The following is a 20,487-nucleotide window of genomic DNA, read 5'->3' as shown; positions in this document are numbered from 1 at the left end:
CTGTGGGTCAAGTCAGAGAGGCAGCGGAGACATGGCTTTGGGGCCAAGCAGGAGGGCGTTGTCCCCTGCCTGCCCCGGCCCTTACCTGTGTCAGCCACAGTGACCTCTGTCAGGGCAGCAGGTACCTTCCCCTTCTTCAGCAGCTTCTCCTTGACAAACCGGCGCAGCAGCAGCCAGAAGGTCAGGGTGTAGAGCAACTGGGACAGGGTAGGGGTGGCATCACCAGGAGCTGGGCAGCCCAGCCCTCCAAGACACGGGCCCAGTGGGCGGCCCCTGGCACCAGCCTCTGCACAGGGCCGGGGCAACCCTGCCACACACATATACGTGCACACACACAGCTCACATGGTGAGATGCAGCCCTGCCAATCCCACAACATGACAGGCAGTGGCAACGATGGCCAGATACAATGACACTCTGGTGGACACCAGCTTCCACAGAGACACAAAGATCCACGGAGACACAGGGCCAGCCTGAGACACTAGTGGGACCCAGGTCAGGGACTCAGGGACAGTGCCCCTGGTGACACAAGGTTATCATTCACTCAACACACACATGCAGCCATTGCTCTGGACTGGCTGGATGGTGCCCCGTGGTGACAGCCAGTCATGGCCCTGCCCTCCTAGAGATCCCATTCCACTCAGGAGCTGGATAGTGAACACGTGGCACCATCATGCCCTGGCACACACTCACCAGCACCCTGGGGGCGGTGACACATGGGACACTCACCATGGCGCCAAGGTCCAGGCAAGGGTAGCGGGTATGCTCCAGCCCCAGCTGACGCAGGCTGACGGGGCCCAGGGTGGTAGGCAGCTCGGGACGCAGGTCCATGGCCCACACATAGCGCAGGCCACACAGAGCCAGCCCGTAGAGCAGGATGAAGGGTGAGCAGAGCATGGCCATCTGGTGGCGGCTGCGCACCGTCCAGATGAGGCAGGCCCAGAGCAGCAGCACGAAGGTCAGCCAACTATGGTAGGTGATGCTCCATACCTGGACAGCGAGGGCTGGTGGGCAGGGATGCACGGCACACCTGGCCCTACACCTGGCCCTGCACCCACCCTGCTCCCTGCACCTGCCCAGGGACACAGAGCAAACACGCCTCCTGGGACCTCCTGGGACCTCCTGGGACTGGAATGCTGTGGCACAGGATGCATGTTCACATAAGCACCCACCCACTACATATATGCAAACACACACACACACACACACACACAGAGACACACATACACACACACACTGTGCAGCAGTGAACCAGCCACGGCCTCACTCGGTCCAGCAAGACACAGCTCCCTTTCTGGCAATAAGCCACCAGGCTCTGTGAAACATGGGCCACCATCTGCCTCCCAGAATGTCCTATGGGAGCTCGTAGGAAGGGCCCCCACTGAAGGGGCCTGCCCAGGCTGGCTGCTCCTTACCATCATGGCAATGAGGGCACACACGTAGCTCTGGTCCATAATGAGATGACCCAGACTGTGGAGGGTAGATGTCTCTTGAGGCTCAGCCAGCCTGGGGTGCACTGGAGGGTGGGGGACAGAGGTTACCAGGGAGCCAGACCAGAGTTGGGGTCATCAACAGTCTGGAGCTCTTCACCCACACCAAACTTTGCCCTAAAATTGGGATAGTGACCAGTGGGGTGGGTGAAGGGCATGCCAGCAGACAGCTCGCACTGGGCACTAAAGGCAGAAAATATTGTTCACCCTGGCAGGTCCTGGTCCCACTCAACACCTTGGTTTCCAAGACCGTGAGGGGATAGGTGGAACAAGATGGCCCTGAACCCTTCCAGGCTCTGTGCACAGGCTAGTCCCCAGGGAGCCAGCAACATCATCTCCTGCTTCATGCAAAATGGAAATTGAGCCTTAAGGGAAAGATGAAAGTGCCGAGAAAAATGCCCCGCTCTCCCTGTGGGGCCACTGTGGACACACATCTACCCTAAAGACAGCTGGCAGCCCTGGGCCATGGGGCCAGCCCAAGGGGGAGCCGTCCAGTCTTCTGGGAACTGGGAGGCCAAGGAAGAGGAGGGGGTGGGAGACCCAGAGCCTCCAGCCAGGTCTCAGGTGGGCAGCTTGATCCCATGGCCAATCCCAAGACAGCACAGCTGGAGCAGTTGGCAGGGCAAGACCACGCCGTGGCCACCAGGGGGCAGCACCAGCACGCCTGCAGAAGGTGGTGTCCCTGGGCTCCAGGGCACAGGGCACTCACCTGGACGCTGCCGGACGGGGGTGTGGCCAGTCAGGTCATGCACCGTACAGCTGTCGGTCTCCCAGTCAGACCCCACGGTTGTGGGCAGCATGTGCTGCAGAGGCAAGCCAAGACCTCGTGAGCCCAGCCACTGGGCAGGGACGCTCCAGCACCACAGCTCAGTCCCCATCTCACCTGGGCAGCCCCCTCCTCCTTGGTGGCTGCAGCTCTGGCCTGGTCCTGGAGCCACTGGTCCACCTGGGTCAGCTCTACCTCCTGCTCCTCGTCGTTCCTGGCCACTTCCTTCCTCTGCAGAGACCAGAGCTGAGCTCAGTTCCCACCCCAACAAGGTGCCTGGGGGCGGAAGGCCAGCAGAGGGCGCTGCCCTGGATGCCCACCTGGTCCAACGGCTGGCGAGTGCGGAGCTTCAGGAGTGAGGTCACCGTGTAGTAGAGAAGCAGCAAGATGCCGGGGCTCACGTAGATGGGCCAGTCGTGGCTGGTACTGAAGACCAGCACGTTGGGGCTGGAGCAGTTGCCGTGGGTCACCAAGGCCTTGAGACCAAACACCCTGCCCAAAGAAGGAGAGCCACTGACCACTGGCCAGGGAGGAGCCAGGACCAGGTAGCCAGGCCCAGCAAGGGGAAGGGGCAGCGCCCATGCAGGTGAGCCTCACCTGGCCCAGATTCCAGCAGGAGGGAGCACGGTCTGGGCAAAGGGCGTCTGGTAGCAGTAGATGCAGAGGAGATGGCCGGCACCGAAGCAGCCCACTGTGACGCAGAGCGTGCTGAAGCCCAGGAGGCTGATGGGAAAGTGGCATGCCCACCAGGTGCAGGTGGCCAGGAAGACTAGGAAGTAGACGCTGGAGAAGGCAGAGGGGTGGGCGATGCCTGTGGACCAGGCAGAGGCAGCAGGTCACACTGGGCTGGGCCAGGTGACCATGGTCTCAGTGGCCAGTGGGGAGCTCAGCAGGCTGCTGGGACCTTTCCCACGTGGTGGTCGGTGCTGGGGTCCCTGTTCCTTGCCCGAGCATACCTGCCAATGCGAGCAGCACAATAGCCAGGGTCCTTCCCGCGGCCACCAACAGCCAGTGGGCTGTGATCTGGAACCGGGTGGCCAACCGTGACCTCCGCGTGGGGGCCTGCACGGGGGCTCCCTGAAGCCCCACAGGGGAGCCGGTGTCCACTTCCCCATCATCATCATCGTCCTGCCAAGGTCACGAGGAGGGGCAAAGGTCAGGTCCATGGCCCTCAGGCCGCTCAGGGAGGGAGGGCAGAGCTGCTGGCTGATGTGGACCGTGCCACTCTGTGTCCCCAGAGGTCTGCCACCAACTACCCTCAGTTCAAGTCCCACAGGCCTACCTGGAGGCCGCCTGCCCCAACCCCAAGATATGCTCCTGCCAGGCCCCGCTACCCATGATGACAAGCCCAGCAGGCTGGCCTCACACTATTCCAGAGCTCCACCAATGCCTCCTCTTTATCTCCCTCCCTAGACCAGGGCCCAAGGACAGGCTGGGCCCCACAGATTCCTGGACACACCTGGAAGCCCGTGGCTCTGAGAGCCCAGAATACACATTTTTAGGAAAAAAGCGCAGGCATACACGGCATCCCTGCACTTGACGGTTTATGGAACACCTTTACATCCACGGTCCTTGGACCGGGGTTAAAGTGGCACTCTCCTCTTACACAGAAGATCGGGGTGCAGGGGGGACCCCGAGTCCACCCAGGGTCACCTTGCTCCCTCTGCTGCCTGTGGGGCACCTGGATGGGGCAATGGGCAGGCGGCCTGCCCAGCCTCACGAAGTCAGAGCCTCCCTCCCTGGCCCTAATTCAAGGTTTCCCAGGACAAAGTTGTTTCTCAGGCGCCCAGCACCCCCAACCTCCGTGTTCCTGCCTGTAAAACAGGCACCATGCCCGTGCCCTTCCCAGAGGATGGCACTTGGCGTCCAGGCTAAGAGCACAGGAGCCAGATGGCCTGCTCACATCTCAGCTGTGCAGCCCTGGGCAAGTCCCCTAACCTCTCTGTTTCCCCTCTGTCACACGGGGTAGGGACCAGACAGATCCTGCCCTCACAGAGCCTGGGTGGTGGTGAGGCCACAGAAAGGAGTCCTAGAGCAGAGTGGGCAAGGAGGGAAAGAGGGGGTAGGCCAGCCAGGGCGTGGGGGAAACATTCACTGGAAGGCACAGCAGCCAGGCCTGAGCTCACCCCCGCCCACAGCTGGCCGTGGCCCTGGGAAAGCGTCTGGGCGCCTGTGGAAAGTCAGTGTCCAAGGGAAGAGCAGAGACAGCTGCAAAGTGGGAAGACAGGTGCTGGGGGCCGCCAGCGGCATCCAGCCAGCCAGTCCCAGCTCCAGCCCCAGCTCAGCGGGTCCCTCGGGTCCCCACAGGGGCCTCAACAGGAGCTTCTTCTGTCCTTCCCCCGACTCCACGGCCTGCTAGACCCCTCAGAGCTCACTGTGCATGTGTGTGATGTGACCAGGACGTGTGTGTCCAACAGCGCACACCCTGTCCCACTGGCTGGCATCGTGTGTCCATGCAAGAAGTTCTGGGCTTTAAAATGCGCGCCTGTGAAGTCCCGCCCACCCGCCCTGCCTCTCGCCCTGGGGTCATCCACACCAGCCACCCCTGGTCAGCACAACAGTGCAGGCTCTCATTTGCCACTGAGGACAGTGAGACGAAGGTCATGACCTATCCGAGTCGCAGGGCAGACCAGAGTCCAGCCTCCAGTGGCTCCAGTGCCGCCCTGTGCTGTGAGGCTGACGGGCAGCATGGAGAAGCCAGCCCTCTCCTGTCCTACCCCAGATTTCAGGATCAAGTCCAGCCCCTTCCCGGCAGAGCTATTCCGGGAAGCCCTGGCTCCGCTAACAAGGAAAGCAGAGCAGCCCTGACTCCCTGGTACCCATACGCCCAAGGGCAGGCAGGAGGGTGGTCCCAGCCCTGGCTCAACTCCCCCATGTGCCTAGAAAAGCAACTTGAGCTCAAGGCTCCCGTCTCCCCCTCTGAAAGTGGGGTGTCAGCCTTGCCCTGTGGGATGGGGACAGGGACAGGTAGAGAGTAGGCTTGGAGGGTGGACCCTGGTAGCCAGCAGCTTATCCTTGTGCACGGGCATGGCTGACTCCCTACCACCCTGTGGCCTTGAAGATCTCCTCCGGGAGCAGGTTCTGATGGCGCACGCACATCTTGGGGCCCCCACAGGCCCCCGAGATACAGCGCTGCTAAGAACCAGGTCTTACAGGCACACACACAACCCCGCTCGGGGTGGCTCCGCATCCACTTCTCTCACCTCTGATGTCTAATGACCAGCACCTACTGACAGGGCTGGGGCAGAGCTCAGAAACACCCCTCCCGCCAGCACACACATGTCCCGCCTGCCTGTGGCCCTCACCAGCTCCTGGGCACGCTGGCTCCGTGGGGCTTCCTGTGTGAGGCGCCCGCAGAGGCCGAGGCACACAGCGCAGACCACCAGGACACCAAGGTCGGGGGCCACCAGCCGGACAGCAGTGGGGATGTCCTTCAGGTCCAGCCTGTGAATGGCAGGAAGGGGCTTTGGTTGGCCCAGGGCAGGCTCCATGAGGCGCACTTACAGAATGAGGGGACCCCGGGTGCCAGAAGTGGGGAGATGGGGAGTGTGCTCACCTTGTGACCCCAATGTGCCGAGAGAGGGTCTCCCAGGGGCCACCTGTGGAGAGAGGCAGAGGGATCGGGTCAGGCCGCAAGCACCCAAAACCCTACTCCCTGCCCCCAAGAGGACCTTGGGAGCCCCATGGTCACAGAACATTGCCGGTCTCGGGGATGCTTGCAGAATGCTGCCTTTACTCCCAGGGAAACCAAGGCCCAGCCAAGGTGAGTCAGGAGGACTGGCCCACACGTTCCACCTGGCACAAGGACTTGCAACCAGGAGCTGAGACCAGCCACTCATCAGGGCCCGCCCCGGGGGTTGGTGGGGGCTGACTTCTTTCCATGCCTCAGTTTCTAAACTGTAGTATGGACACAACCATCATAGAACAAAAACAGGGACCCGAGCAGGCTGGGGGAATAGTGCCAGTCAGAACCTAGGCTGTGTAGGGACTGGGCCCAGGGCTCCCTCATCTGGACTCCTAGGGTGCTGATGTCAATCCTGTGGGCACCAGCTCACACTGTCCGTAGCACTGTCTGAAGCACTGTCCGTAGAATGAAGGGCACAGGGCAGCGGAGCGCACAGGGCATCGAAGGCCACCGGTGTCCCAGCCACCCCAAATGCTGGATTCTGGGGTGGGGAACTAGCGCTGTGCCATGCCCGGCCTGACCCTGGGCCCGAGCATCACCTGCATGTCACCTAGGCCATGTGGGCTGAACACACACTGTGGATGGGCCCTTGGGCCCGTATTAGGCAAAGCCTAGATGAGGCAGGGTGGCCTTCCCTAGGGCTGCAGCACCCCCACCTCCCCTGGCTAGCTCGGGAAGGCCACTAGCTCTCCCAGGCCCGTGGAAACTCACAGCTGGGCTCCAGAAGCTGGTACAGGTGGGGCACAGTGTGCAGGCATATCTGGAAGGTCAGGTGAGCTGCCAGGAAGATGAGGCTGAAAACCAGCAGGGCCCGGAGCAGGCGACGAGTGTGGCCTGTGGGCAGAGAGGGCAGGGGTGAGGCTGGCACAGGGCCCTTGTTTCACCCATCCTGGGGGACTCCCACCCAAGTACCACCTATGCAGGGGGAAACTGAGTCAGGAGCCAGGCCCAGGGAACCCCAAGCACAGGCAGGACCCTGTGTCTTGCCCCTGGCAGGGAGGCTATGGCTGCAGGGAGGGGTCTGCATCTCACCTCTGCTCTGAGAGGGTAGGCAGCTTGCACTCCTTGCCAGCTGAGCCCCTCACCCCCCGTCTGAGCTGTGAATCCTGGCTTCCTCCCCTAGTGCCTTCCAGCAGGAGCCCCAGAGTCTTAGTGCAGCCCACAGACCTGCCACCAAGGACTCGAGGAGCAGCACAGCCTCTCCCGATGCCTGGGGCATGGGGTCAGAGGTGTCACGCTTTCTCCTGCTCGTGTGTGAGCACCCGCCGGGAAAGCTGCCCCAACTGGGATGCTGGGCCCAGACGGGGTATAGGACGCCCAGGGGCAGCCCAGGCAGGACTTGGACAGCTTCACGGATGCTCATTGATATGTCCGTCCCAGCCTTCGACCCTCGGAGGCAGGGGTAAGTAAAGGGAGAGCAGGGTGGGGCCAGTGGAGCACTGGAAGGACAGATGGAAAATGAACGGAACGTCTGGCCCTCAGCCTGGGCTGGGCCAATGCTGCTGGGAGCACCAGGCCAAGAGCAGGGAGTGGCCAAGGGCCTCCCATAGGGGGAGGAGCCAGGCTACCTGTGGGGACAGAGCCTCCAGGCCAGGAGCCTACAGAGCCCCCCTCAGCTAGGCTGACTCCCCTCTGCCCTGCTCACCTATGCAGCCCCGCCCCTGCAGACTCACCAGAGGCACCCCTGCCCACCCCCTCGCACTCACTCTGCTCTGGAGCCACAGACACCTGGGGTCAGCCTCAGAGTACTACTAAGTGTCAGCCACTAGGCTCCCCATACCTGTGGGCTAGGGGGAAGCGCCAGGCTCAAGACCCCTCAGCAGGGGTTGCCCCAGCTGGCTCACATCTGACTGTCTTCCTGTCCAGCACCTCTCAGGCATCACCTGGCAAAGTGTCAGACATCACGCCTTCCCCCACCAAGCTCACTTCTCGGGTGGCCTGACTACAGGCCGCCACCAAGCTAAAGGTGCTGGAGCACTGGCTTTGTGGCTTTAACTCCCTGCCAGGTGGGGGCTGGATGAATACCATTTGGGAGAGGCAGGGAGGTTCAAGGGGATCTGTGCGTGAGCAGCAGGGGCAGGAGGTCCGGCCTGACTCATCCTGCTGACCCCACTCACCAAAGCTGGGTGCTCTCCCCAGCACCACACCTGAGCTTAGGTGCCATCTCAGGGAGGCAGGCCAACACCCTAGAGAGTCACATGCACGGCAGGAACAGGCGGCCCAGAGGGCAGGGCTGTGGGAGGTCGGAGCGCAAGGCTGGAGCAGGCAGGGTAGGGGGCGCTGAGCAGGGGGGCAGGTGCTGGGTGCGCCCTGTCCTCGGGACCTCGAGGCCTGTGCACACCTTGGAAGTGTGGGTGCAGGCTCGCAGGAAGATGGGAAGTGGGCTGCCAGGCTGTGGACCTCAGGGGCAGAGGACCCAGCTGGCTCTTCCCAGAGTGCATCTGCAGGAACCACCTGACCCAGAGCGGGAATCCTGGGTTTGAGCCCCCCAAAACCGCTGGCAGTGCCCTCGGCAGGGACCTCTCCTCCCAGCCTCAGCTCATGGACCGCTACACTTCCAGCTCTGGGTCTCCCCACACTGCCCCTTCCCCATCTGCCCAGCCAGCGAGCAGCCTTCCTGGAAGGCTTGTCCCTGAAGGCCTGTCTGGGGCAGCCCAGGCATGACACCTCAGCTGGCTGTTGGCAGACCCCATCCTCTTGACAGGGTCCTGGCTCCTGGGGTGCGCATGGGGTTCCGGGAAGTGCTCTGAGAAGCCTGTAGTCCCACCAAGGCAGCTAAAGGCATGGGGTAGGCAGGACAGGGCAGGAGGCACAGCACAAGCCTGAGCCACGGGCCCTCGGAAGGGGGCTCTGCCCACAGGCCTGTGATCGCAGGATGCCTATGTCTGGAGGATGACCACAGTCACACCTGGGGGGGCTCACAGCCCCCCTCCAACACACCAGGTATCCTTACGGTGACCAGACACTGCGGGGAGAGCTAACCTGCTGACAGCACGGTGAGGGGTCAGGGGGGCAGAGGGGAGGAGGGTGAGGGAGGAGGGTTGTTCTAAGGCGGGGACAGGGTCTAAAGTCTCTAAGTGTTGAGCAGGTGGCTGGCACAGACCCCTGCAGATGTGCCTGCAGCCTCTGCTGCACCCCTGCCCCGCCCTGCCCCTCCCCTGCCCTGCCCCCAGGGGCTCTGCAGATGACAGGGCTAGAGTCGCCCAGAGGGGACCTACGCCTCCTCCTTGGGCTCAGGCAGCTGCATTCCCAGCTGACGCCCACATGGAGACCGGGCCAGGGGTCACCACCCTCGGGGCCCAGGCGGCATCAGACCTTCCACCAGAAGCCTCCGCAAGCATCCTACACTGAGGCTGGGCTCCAGGCACCGGCAGGCCTCCCATTTTCCCCTTTCCCACCCAGAAAAACCAGACAGCTGCCCCCATTCCCGAAGGGCCTCTGAGGGTAGGCAGATGGACAGAGGTCAGGCAGGGAAGTCCTCCCAGGGCCCCGTAAGTTCTCCCCACCTGGCCCCTCCCACTCTGGCTAACTGGCCCTCTACTGTCCATGAAGGCTCAGGGGAGAGGTGGGAGGGGAGGGCCCTGTGCCAGGCGGGCCTGTGGCCTGAGCTGGCCTGGCGCCCCCAGCAGCTCCCAGCTCTCCCCCTACGCTGCCCCCCACCCCAGAAGCCCTCACTGCCCTTTGCTCCCAGAATTCCACCTGCACTGCAAGCCCAGTGCCCCAGCAAGGAGGGAGCCCAATGGGGGCCAGAGCCAGAGGGATCAAGTGACACTGGACTGGCCAGTGCCATCAAGGATAATGTGGGGTGGGACGGGGCGCGGGTGCCTCTAGAAGCCAGGAAAGATGGGGAAACAGATCCTCCCCTGGAGACTCCAGGAGGAAGCAGCCCTGGGACGCTGGGAGTCTAGCCCACGACCGTGCTAGTCTTGTGGCCTCCAGACCAAGCGGGAGATGGTGTGAGCTGCAGATGCCACCAAAGGCCCAAACCAGCCAGCTGCACCCAGAACCTCGGAAAGCAGTGCCTACGGGCTGGTCCCCCTTAATGGGCCCTCTGCTGTCACGGCCAGCCTGGTCCTTGGCCCAGCTGGGCAACTGTTTCACTCATCTCTGCCAAACACTGGGGCACATGCTGCTGACAGCTGCCTTCTTCCAGGGACCCCTGTTTGAGATTCGGAACCCCTCTTCCCCTTTGACACTGAGGGGACCTTCCCACCTGTGGCAGGCAGAGCAGCCTTGGGGACAGGTTTCCTGAAAAGCTGGGAAAATGGATGCTGAAGCATAGGGTGAGTGGGCGGCAGGAGCCCAGGGGGAGAGGGGTCCTTTCAGAAACTCTGGACCCCATCTGCCCCCCTAGCACCCGGCTGCAGGTCTGCACTGTTCACAGCGGGCCTGCCTGAGCCACAAGGCAGGGAGCAGGGTGTCCGTCACAGCCCTGTCCCCACCTGCATGGGCCTCTCTGCTCTCAGCCTCCCCCTTGGTGGCTCCATGCCCTGAGCCCACATCTAGAGCCCCCAAGATGCAGCCACTCATGGGCTGCCCCACACGTGCATCTGGCATGCATGGGAGAACGAGACAGTGCCCACCCTCCAGGAGCTCAGGATCCACGCGGAGACCTGGCGCTCCCAGCTACCCCAACTACAAGGTGAAGCCCCACAGAGCACAGGCAAACACGGAGGAGCCTCACCTTGCAGGGGGTGGGAACGGGCCGGGGAAGCCCAGGGCGGATCTATCAGATGCCCCCATGACGGAGTCAGAGAGGAAGTGCTGAAGTCAGCCCGGGTCGGCAAGGGAAAATGAAACTTGGGACTACCCATCCTTCACCCCAGCTGCTAAACTCCCCCGGGCTCCTGCGGAGTGTGCGTGTGGACCAGGAGCTCCGAGGCCCCCAGCGCCCCTCCAGGCAGGAGCCAGTGCCCAAGCCCTTACCTGGGAAGCCGCGCCGACAGGGGCCCGGGAACCAGGGCAGCAGCAGCAGGAAGAGCAGATAGACCAGAGACAGCGCGTTATAGCGGAACAGGCAGGCTGCAGGGGAGGAGAGGGCAGTTAGCATGGCCACGGGGGTGGGGGGGCTGGGGCTGTGCCCAGACACTGCCTCCGGCTCACCCCCAACACCGCCCCCAAAACCACCCCAACATCACCCCGAAATACCACCCCATCACCCCGAAATACCACCCCAACATCACCCCCAATACCACCCCAACATCACCCCCAAACACCACCCCACATCATCTCCAAACACCCCACATCACCCCCAAAACCACCCCAACATCACCCCCAAAACCACCCCAACATCACCCCGAAATACCCCCCAAATACCACCCCAACATCACCCCCAATACCACCCCAACATCACCCCCAAACACCACCCCACATCACCCCCAAACACCACCCCACATCATCTCCAAACACCCCACATCACCCCCAAATACCACCCTAACATCACCCCCAAATACCACCCCGGACATTACTTCCCAACACCACCCCCAAACACCATCACCAACATCACCCCCAAATACCACCCCTGGACATTGCCCAAGACCACCCCCAAACACCACCCCAGCATTACCCCCAATACCACCCCCAACATCACCCCGAAATACTACCTCAACATCACCACCAAATACCACCCCCAACATCACCCCCAAACATTGCCCCCCAAATGCCACCCCAAAATCACCCCCAACATCACCCCAAATAGTACCCCCAACACCGTCCCCCAAACACCACCCCTAAATCACCCCCAAATACCACCTTCAATCTCACCTCCAACAGCACCCCATCAACCACCAAACACCACCCCCAGATATCAATCCTCAAATATCACACCACCCCCAGATACTACCCCAGACATCACCCCCCAACATTGCCCCAAAAAGACCCCCAGACATCACTCAACACTGCCCCCCAACACTACCCCAATATCACCTCCAAATACCACCCCTAAACCCCCAGACATCACCCAACACTGCCCCCCAAACACCACCCCAACATCACCCCAAATACCACACCCAAACCACCCCAGACATCACCCAACACTGCCCCCCAAACACCACCCCAACATCACACCCAAATACCACCCCCAGACATCACCCCTCAACACTGCCCCCCAATACCACACCTAATATCACCCCTAAATATCACCTCCAAATGTCCCCCGGTAATGTCCCCCAAATCACCTTGGCCACTGCCCCCAGACGTGTCCTGCCTAGATGCTGTGCTGGTTACCACGCAAGGCTCCCTGCCTCCCTGCACGTGAGCAGGCCCTCTAAACGTGTGACCTGTCACCTACCACTCAGGACTCACACACTGTTGTACTCTGTGCAGACAATGCCCCCGTCACCTGTCACTCAGAGCACGTACACAGTCACATCACGTCCTTCTGCAACTCGTCCCACTGGCCAACATCACGTAATGCGACTTCTCCACACGCACAAGCACACACACCCGCACAGGGCCTCGTCCCGTCCGCCCGTGTCTCGGGCACACACCACGTGGGGTCCGCCCTGCGGGGCCCCCATGGCCAGTGACCACGTGTTCCTTTCTTACGATGTACGGTTTCAGGGGCGCCTGGACGGCTCAGGTCGTGACCTCAGGGTCCGGGGATGGAGCCCCTGCACTAGGCTCGGCGCTCAGCGGGGAGTCGCTTGGCTGCTGAGCAGAGCAGGGGAGGGGGACGCTGCGCCGTTGTTCCCGCCTCGCTCTCAACCCGGGGCCATGGCCTCCCCCAGCACGCGGGCACCCCGTGGACCGGGTGCAGCAGGGAGGCTGGGGGCCTGGGGCTCATGGGGGAATCGGGGGTGGTCGGGGGGTGCCGGGGGAGATGTCCTGATGGGGGGCCCTCTCAGCCTTTCCTGGGGTACCAGAGAGGGGGCTGGGCCAGAGAGACAGTGTGTGCAGCCCTGAGCGGCCGCCCGCCAGGGCCTCCTCTGCCCCCTGCTCCTCCGTCACCCCCAGGAGCAAGCAGGCCCAGGCTGACCCAAGAGGACAGAACAGACGGCTAAGGGCACCGGTGCCTCCCACGGATCTGTCCCCCTCCTGGACGTCCCCCTAAGCAGAGGGACCCCGCTGTCCTCACTGCTGCCCAGGACTGCCTCCCCGCCCTCAGACTCCCAGGCGTGAACTGTGACCCAGCAAGGCGGCAGACATTCAGGTGGTGGCCGTGCGGACAGAGCCCAAACCAACCAACCTGGACCAGGGATGGGGGCAGGGGGTGATGCCAAAAACAAGCCAGCGGCCGGACTGCCATCCCAGGGCTAGGAGCGAGCTAGGATAGCAGTGCCTCCAGGGAGCCCGGGGATGCCACTGCCCCGGCCTTCCAAGCACAGGGTCCTCTTGTGGGGTCACCAGGCCCGCATTGTCCCAGCGACCACTAGCTGCCCCTCGCTGGCCAGTGGGGAGATGGGAGAGGGGTAACCTTCCTCCCTCCACAGGGCATCCCTTCTGTGCCAGGAGGAAAGTCCAGTTCTCCCAGCCCCTTGCTGGTTTTTTTTTAAGATTTTATTTATTCATGAGAGACAGAGAGAGAGAGACAGAGACAGAGAGGCAGAGACACTGGCAGAGGGAGAAGCAGGCTCCCTGCAGGGAGCCCGATGTGGGACTCGATCCCAGAACCTTGGGATCACGCCCAGAGTCAAAGGCAGGTGCTCAACCACTAAGCCACCCAGGCGTTCCCCCTCCCCCTTGCCGTTTAGACAGGCCTCTGCTGGACTCTTATCCTCCCACCCCGGAGGCCAGGACAACGGAGGGGCTTCTGCTCCCACAGAACCTAGGCCACTGAGACCCCTGAACCCCACCAATACCCCAGCCCACACCACAGGTCACCAGCAGGGTCAGGGTTCCGTGCCCACCTTGGCCTGTCCTCCATCCTGGCTTTGTCCTGGGGCCCGAGGCCCTCACCCAGATCAGGAGCTTGGGTGTGGCAGGGAAGCTAAGAGGAGGGGACAACAGGAAGACCTGTGTGGGCAGCATGCCCCAGGCCTCGGTGTCCGCATCTGTACATCGGGGTTCACACAACCACCTGTCCAGAGGGTGAGCCTGACTCTCAGACCCGATGGGCAGCCAGGGCGGGGACAGGAGGCTCCAGGGCCCTCCCACCAACCCTGACTGGGCCCCTCCTATCATTCCCACGAGGAGGCCCAGGCTGGCACTCCAGCTCACCCTGCAGCCTTCCCTCCCAGCCCGGGCGCCGCCCCTGACGCAAGGGTGCCTCCTCCTTCCATTACACACACTGGCCACAGCAACCGGCTCAACCAGAAATATGAAGTTTCGCAGCAATTGTGCATTTTCACTTAAAAAAAAAAAGTCCATCTGATCTGGCCCAAGAGGCAGGAGGGAAAACCATTTACGGCAAAGGCTTCTCAAGCTCCTGTGTCCCAGGGCCGCGCTTCCCAGCCCCTGGGATCTGCCTCGCCCCGCCACAGCGCCAGCCCCAGAGAGGGGGGCACCCCCCTTCCTACCAGCCAGGTCCGTCCACCCATCCTCCACTCACCTACACAGGCAACCTTCTCCTGAGGCCCTGTTCACAGGCCCTGCCCCAAGGCACTCACGCTCTGAACTGCCAGGGCTGCCTGATACTCAGGGAGCACCTGGTGGCCAGGAGGGAGCAACCCCGCGGGCCAGGAGGGCATCTGCTGTGCAGCCCCAGGGAGGCTCCTGGAGGCAGAAGCACAGCTTGGAGGGCAGAACAGGATGGTGCCTTCACAATCCCTGGGCCTGGCTAATGAGCAGACCCCGAGGCTGGGATGGGGAAGCCTGACAGGAGTGCTTCGGTTTGGGAAGACGGAAAGTTCTGGGATTGGTTGCACAATACTGAAAACACATTTAATGCCACTGAACTGCATGCTTGAAAGTGATTAAGATGGGGCACCTGGGGGGCTCCGTCAGTGAAGCATCTGCCTGTGGCAGGTCATGATCTCAGGGTCCTGGGATCGAGCCCCATGTTGGGCTCTCTGCTCCATGGGGAGCCTGCTTCTCCCTCATGCACGCTCACTCTCTCTCAAATAAGTAAAATCTTTTTATGGTCAAAATGATCAATTTTATGTTATGTGTCTTTTTCTTGTTTTTTTTTTGTTTTTGTTTTTTTTTTTTTTCATTTTTAAGTGATCTCTACACCCAACATGGGGCCTGAACTCACAACCCTGAGATCAAGAGTCATGTGCTTGGGGTGATCAGCTGGCTCAATGGGAAGCGTGTGAGACTCTTGATCTCAAGGTCATGAGTTCAAGTGCCACACTGGGTATAGAGATGACTTTAAAATAAAATTTAAAAATAAACAAATTGCATGGCCTACTGACTGAGCCAGCCAGGAGTCCCATGTTCTGTATCTTTTACCAAAATAAAAGCATAAACAAACATCTCCCGCGTTCAGTAAGGGATGTCAGGAACCAGAGCCCACGGGGCAGGGGCCAGAGCACGGTCTGCTGCTGCCTGTGGAGCCGAACAGTCCCCGGCCTCTCCCCACACCCAGGCTGAGCAGGAAGGAAAGAATCTCTGAGAGGCTTATCTGCCCAAAGCAGGAAATTGGAGATGAAGAATCAGGAAGAGCAGGGTCAGAGGGCCAGCTGGGCAGGTGGGGGGGTGGGGGTGCCAGATGATCCCCCCGCCCCCCACCCCTTCACTTCTCTGTTGTTCACTTGGGCTCCCAACACATGTGACTGGCCCGGTGGAAGGCATGGTCTGGGCTTGGTGGATGGGGACACAGCAAGAAGGGGAGGGAGAGGCCGTGTGTGCCCTAGGAGGCGGTGTCTCCACCTTTCGGAGGTACCCTGGGATGTCTCGGGGGGCAGGCCACCAGTGCCACTGGAACACACCAGCTCGTGTGGAGACAGTCCATGTGAAGGGCCAGCCCGGCTGCCACCCCTCACTCCTCTTCTGCCATTAGGCTGGCACCTGGCAGGTGGGTGGCGCTCGGACAGCACTGGACACCGGCCCCAGGGACATGAGTGAGGGACGGTGGCCCGCTGGCTCCCAGCTCCAGCAGGGCAGCTGGGTAACAGAAGGGGCTCAGGTCCCATTCTCAGCCAGCCGCCCTCCCCAATGTCAGGGACCGGGGACAGGGCAGGAGGCTGGCCAGCAAGGGAGCAGAGGCAAACAGGCCGCAGGAGCGGAACCAGGCCACTGCTCACGATCCCCCTCAGTTCGGATGAGGATGGGGAGGGTCCCAGAGAGGAAAGGCCTCTGCAGGGTACAGCCGGACTCAGGTCCACAGGCAGGGCTCCAAGGGTGCTCCACCCAGCCATCGAGGCTGCCGGGCTCAGTGCGCCTGTGGCTGCAGAGGCGGCCCAGGGTATCAGAGCACGCTGCCTGGAAGAGGCGGCATGTCCTTGGGCCTTGCAGACAACTCAGACTGGGGCAAGGCCAGAGGAAGTCTTGGTGAGCCCCAGGCTAATGCAGAGAAGGAAGAAACTCAGCTGGAGGGGACCTGGCCTGCCCTGCCCAGGCAGCCCCCACCTCCCCACCCAGGCTGCCCAGGCTGGCCTGTGACCTCATGGGGGAAATATGCCTCTTCCCGAGCCAGGAACAATAGGTTGGGGGTGGGGGGAGAGCGAGCCTGGCTGGGCAGGAAAGGGCTCCCTCCTGCCTGGCCCCTCACGCGCCCCCCCCCACCAGCACATGCTTAACCCTTTACAGACCCTCCCACAGCAGGCCGGAGCCCACACGGCCACCTCCAGCAAGCAGCCCCTGGATCCCCCCTCGCCCCCACATCCCTCAGGTGACAGAACTGGGGGCTCAGCTGCAGCCAGGTCAGGAAGGGAAGGTGGGGACACCACAGTGCTCAGCTGGGACATTCTATGCACAGGGCAGGACCCCACGGCCCCCCCCATGGGGGGACCCCAGGGACCCTGCATCAGCACACGTTTCCTGGGACGGGTCCCCTGCAGCTGGCCTGGGTGTCAGGTGGGTCTCGACCTTTGCCACCACCTCCCTCCTGCGGGAGTGCAACTCTGAGCCTGTTCCCCAGTCTGTAAAGCAGGGTGAACAAAGCACCCACAGCATGAAAGGCCGTAGGGGTGAGGTGTGACCACTTCACATGCCAACAGGGGCTTCGATGACCCCGAGGTGGGCATCTCAGTACCACCTGCAGGGGGGCTCCAGGAAACAAACACTGCTGGCGGGACCCACAGGCCGGCACTGCACGCCGAGCAGAAGCAGTGTGGAAAGGCAGAGGTCAGCGTGGACTTAGTGACCTCGGGGGCTCACGGGGCCTCTGGCTGCCGGGGGACAGAAGCTCTGGTGTCACTCCAGGGCCCGTGTCAGCACGAGAAGCTGACAGTGTCTCTAGGAGAGGCCAGGAGGCCTGGATGGGGGCCACCACCCATGCCCTACAGGATAGCCTACAGGAGGGACATGGGGCAGAGAGGGTTGTTCCAGGGCTAGCAGGTCTGTGGGGGCAGCTACGGGTAGGCGGGGCCACACCAGGACCTGGGCAGAGCTGCCCATCCTCCCAGCAGGTCCCTCTCAGGGGTGCCAGGACCTCAGAGGGCAAGGCACTTCCCCTTCTTCCTGCTACCCTCCTGCAGGGGTGAGGCCCTGAGGATCGGGGTGAGGCCCTGAGGACGGGGCCTGGGCCACTCGGTCACAGCAAGATGGGCCGAGGCTGCAGGCTGAGTGGTCTGGAAGCAGGTGTACAACATAGCAGCAAACGTCTTCACCCTCTTCTGGGCTTCGGGCTCCCAACCTGTGAAACTGGGGAGCCAAGGGGCTGGAGTCTGAAATCTGGTGGCTCTGCAGGGGACTCTGTGTGCCTGTTTCCTCCACTGGTGGGGGGACCCCAACTCTGCACCCTCCGGGTCCCCTGCCAGAGAACAGCGCCCAGCTCAAGGGAGGAGAGGATGAACGCAGGCCTACCCTCAGGCACCCCAACACCACACCCACATCGCCGCCGCCACCTGTGCACAGGATTCCTCTTGTGTAAACCAAAACAGAAACAGGATTCATGCGTGTCAATGCACATACGATCCCGGATGGGACTTTACCCAGTGGCAGTTGGTGTTCCCCTGAGTAGAGGGTCCTTTTTTTTTTTTTTTTAATTTTTATTTATTTTATGATAGTCACAGAGAGAGAGAGAGAGAGAGAGAGAGGCAGAGACACAGGCAGAGGGAGAAGCAGGCTCCATGCACCGGGAGCCCGATGTGGGATTCGATCCCGGGTCTCCAGGATCGCGCCCTGGGCCAAAGGCAGGCGCTAAACCACTGCGCCACCCAGGGATCCCCAAATTTTTTTTTTTATTTATGATAGTCACACACAGAGAGAGAGAGAGAGGCAGAGACATAGGCAGAGGGAGAAGCAGGCTCCATTCCCCGGGAGCCCGACATGGGATTCGATCCTGGGTCTCCAAGATCGCGCCCTGGGCCAAAGGCAGGCACTAAACCACTGCGCCACCCAGGGTTCCCAGAGGGTCCTTTTCTCATCATGTGTCCTGGGTGGTTAACAAGTGAACAGGCCCCAGAGATTAAAGACTGGGAGGGACACAGCACAGAAGGGGTCAGACGTGTGGCTCAGGCATTCCTGCTCCACAGCGGCCACGGGCTGGTGGGGGCACGACTCATCCAAGTCCCTAAGGCACCGTGGCAGCGGCAAGAGTAGACTTACCCTCTCCTGCCCCGGGCAGGTACCTCTCAGGCCTGCCTTCTGCCACCAGCCTGGCAAAGCCCTGGGGAGGCCAGGTGGGGCCCAGGGACTGTGGGTCAGGGTCCCAGGTGACCACTGCCTAGCCAGGGCAGCTGCAGCAGTGGGGGGCGGTCTCAATTTGAGCCCCACGGCTCCCACCCCCACCCACCGTGGGTCCCGGGAGCTGCTCACTCTGCCTTACTTGGCTTGCAGGAGAAACCCGTAAACACTTCCCTACTAGTTTCTGCCAGAGGGCGGGGGGTGGGGGCAGACGTGGCACAGGGGCTGGGCTGTCCCTCACCCTATCCTAGAGCTGCCCTCGAGACAGGGCCTCCTGGCCCCTACAGCACTCGGGTGGCCACACCTGCCCTGCTTCCCTATAAACCCTGAAGCCAGGCCCTGACCCAGAAGGACCAGAGGTTTGGATCTATCCCACCTTTCTGAAAGAGGAAGATGGGGAGGTCGGCCTGGGAGGGAGCTGGCCTGACCAGAGTCCCCTTTCCCCTCTGGGGACAGGACCGTGGTCATGGAAGGCAAGTATAGGCTGGCACCCATGGAGCACGAGCCAAAGGCAGCGGGGGGGAAGGGAGCCCAAGGGACTCCGCCACCTCACTGGCCGCCCAAGCAAGGCCCATGGGCCCTGCAGGAACCCCCGGCACCTGCACCTGCATGCTCCACTCACACATCCCACCGCCTGCGCCTTGCCCCCATGAAACACTCCCTGCGCCCCAGGGCGCCATGCCCCTGCCACCCTCCACCCAGGAAGCCAACCTCGGTAAGGGGCCCACTCTGCTGTCCCCAGGTGGCTCCAGTACCGTCCACAGCGCCACTCAGGCCCAGAAAAGGGGGTGCCTGCAGGCTGGCCTCAGGGATACAGAGCACCAGCTGCGACCAGTTTACAAAGCTCTAAGACCCAGGAGGCCTTCCGAGGGTCCTTCCCTGTCCCGGGACGGGAGCTGGCCTGAACTCAGCAGAGGATAGGGCAGATGCACCACGAGGGCCCTGTGGGGTGGCCCAGGACACCACAAGGGCCCCCGCAGCCGATGCCAAGGACACTGTGTTACCTACTCGGAACCCGGCCAAGAGCCCAGGGCCCTGCTGCAGCCGAGGGTTTAATTAGCACGGGCCGGGACACTGGGTTTTATGGCTCTCCCGACTTCACAGGGCAGGGCCCCTCCCCGGGCCAGCTCCATGAAGCTACGGTGACTCCTAGGCCTGAGGGGGAACCCAGTGGCCACTGTGGGCTGGGGACAGCGACGGGGTACCCAGAGACACCCAGCACAGGCCTCCCACCCAGTCCTCATGGGTCGGGGAGCCCAGGTGCCCTTCCAGCCTCACCAGACTGCCCTTCCAAGCGGCTTCAGAAGTGAGGAGGGCAGCTGCAGAGCAACAGTGCAGGACGGCACAGGTGAGGGCAGGACCCACGGGTGTCCAGGCATCCGGAGACCTGACTGATGCCACGAGGCCCCTGCTGTGCAGATCAGGCACCCTGAAGCAGGCTGGTGGGCGGTGTGGGAAGCCCAGCTGCGTGACCATCTGCAGACCCTCTGACCCCAAAGTGTCATAAGTGGAGCCACCACATGGTCCACACGGTGGGCACCCCTGCTCTGTGGGTCACGTTGGGGCCCGGAGCACCGACAGGGCTCTGCATTCCTCATGCTTCTCCCCTGGCAGCCACTCACACCCCCACTCAAGTGCTAGGAAGTGGAGACCCCTGGCACTGCACAAAGGCCCCCACCCTGCCAGCAGAACCGCCCCTCACATCAGACTCTGGTGGCTCCCTCCTGGGACCAGGACCTGCGGAGCTTCCCTGGAAAACACGGGGACCAGGGCCTGTTGCTTGTTGTGGGCTGTGCCCCAGCAGGGTCAGCACCCGGCCACTAGCCCATATGACCTGCCAGCAGAGGCGCTCAGGCATAGAGGCTGAGGCTTCAGGCTC

General features: G+C 62.2%; 1 protein-coding gene across 4 annotated transcripts in view; it reads right to left on the bottom strand.

Annotated features, from left to right (window-relative positions):
- Positions 1–20,487, bottom strand: part of PIEZO1 (piezo type mechanosensitive ion channel component 1) — a 56,164-nt gene that overhangs the window by 17,027 nt on the left and 18,650 nt on the right. For all 4 annotated transcript variants that reach the window (XM_025427093.3, XM_035716131.2, XM_035716133.2 and 1 more), the window contains exons 2-13: positions 10,866–10,961; positions 6,651–6,773; positions 5,811–5,853; positions 5,560–5,698; positions 3,211–3,382; positions 2,852–3,065; positions 2,575–2,746; positions 2,372–2,485; positions 2,198–2,291; positions 1,414–1,514; positions 728–988; positions 86–197 (exon numbers count right to left, since the gene is read on the bottom strand). In XM_025427093.3, coding sequence (XP_025282878.3) covers positions 86–197; positions 728–988; positions 1,414–1,514; positions 2,198–2,291; positions 2,372–2,485; positions 2,575–2,746; positions 2,852–3,065; positions 3,211–3,382; positions 5,560–5,698; positions 5,811–5,853; positions 6,651–6,773; positions 10,866–10,961 — 1,641 coding nt within the window. The remainder of the gene's footprint in view (positions 1–85; positions 198–727; positions 989–1,413; positions 1,515–2,197; positions 2,292–2,371; positions 2,486–2,574; positions 2,747–2,851; positions 3,066–3,210; positions 3,383–5,559; positions 5,699–5,810; positions 5,854–6,650; positions 6,774–10,865; positions 10,962–20,487) is intronic.

This window comes from Canis lupus, chromosome 5 (assembly GCF_003254725.2).
Source record: "Canis lupus dingo isolate Sandy chromosome 5, ASM325472v2, whole genome shotgun sequence".
NCBI lineage: Eukaryota > Metazoa > Chordata > Mammalia > Carnivora > Canidae > Canis > Canis lupus.
This window is presented reverse-complemented; position numbering and strand designations above follow the sequence as displayed.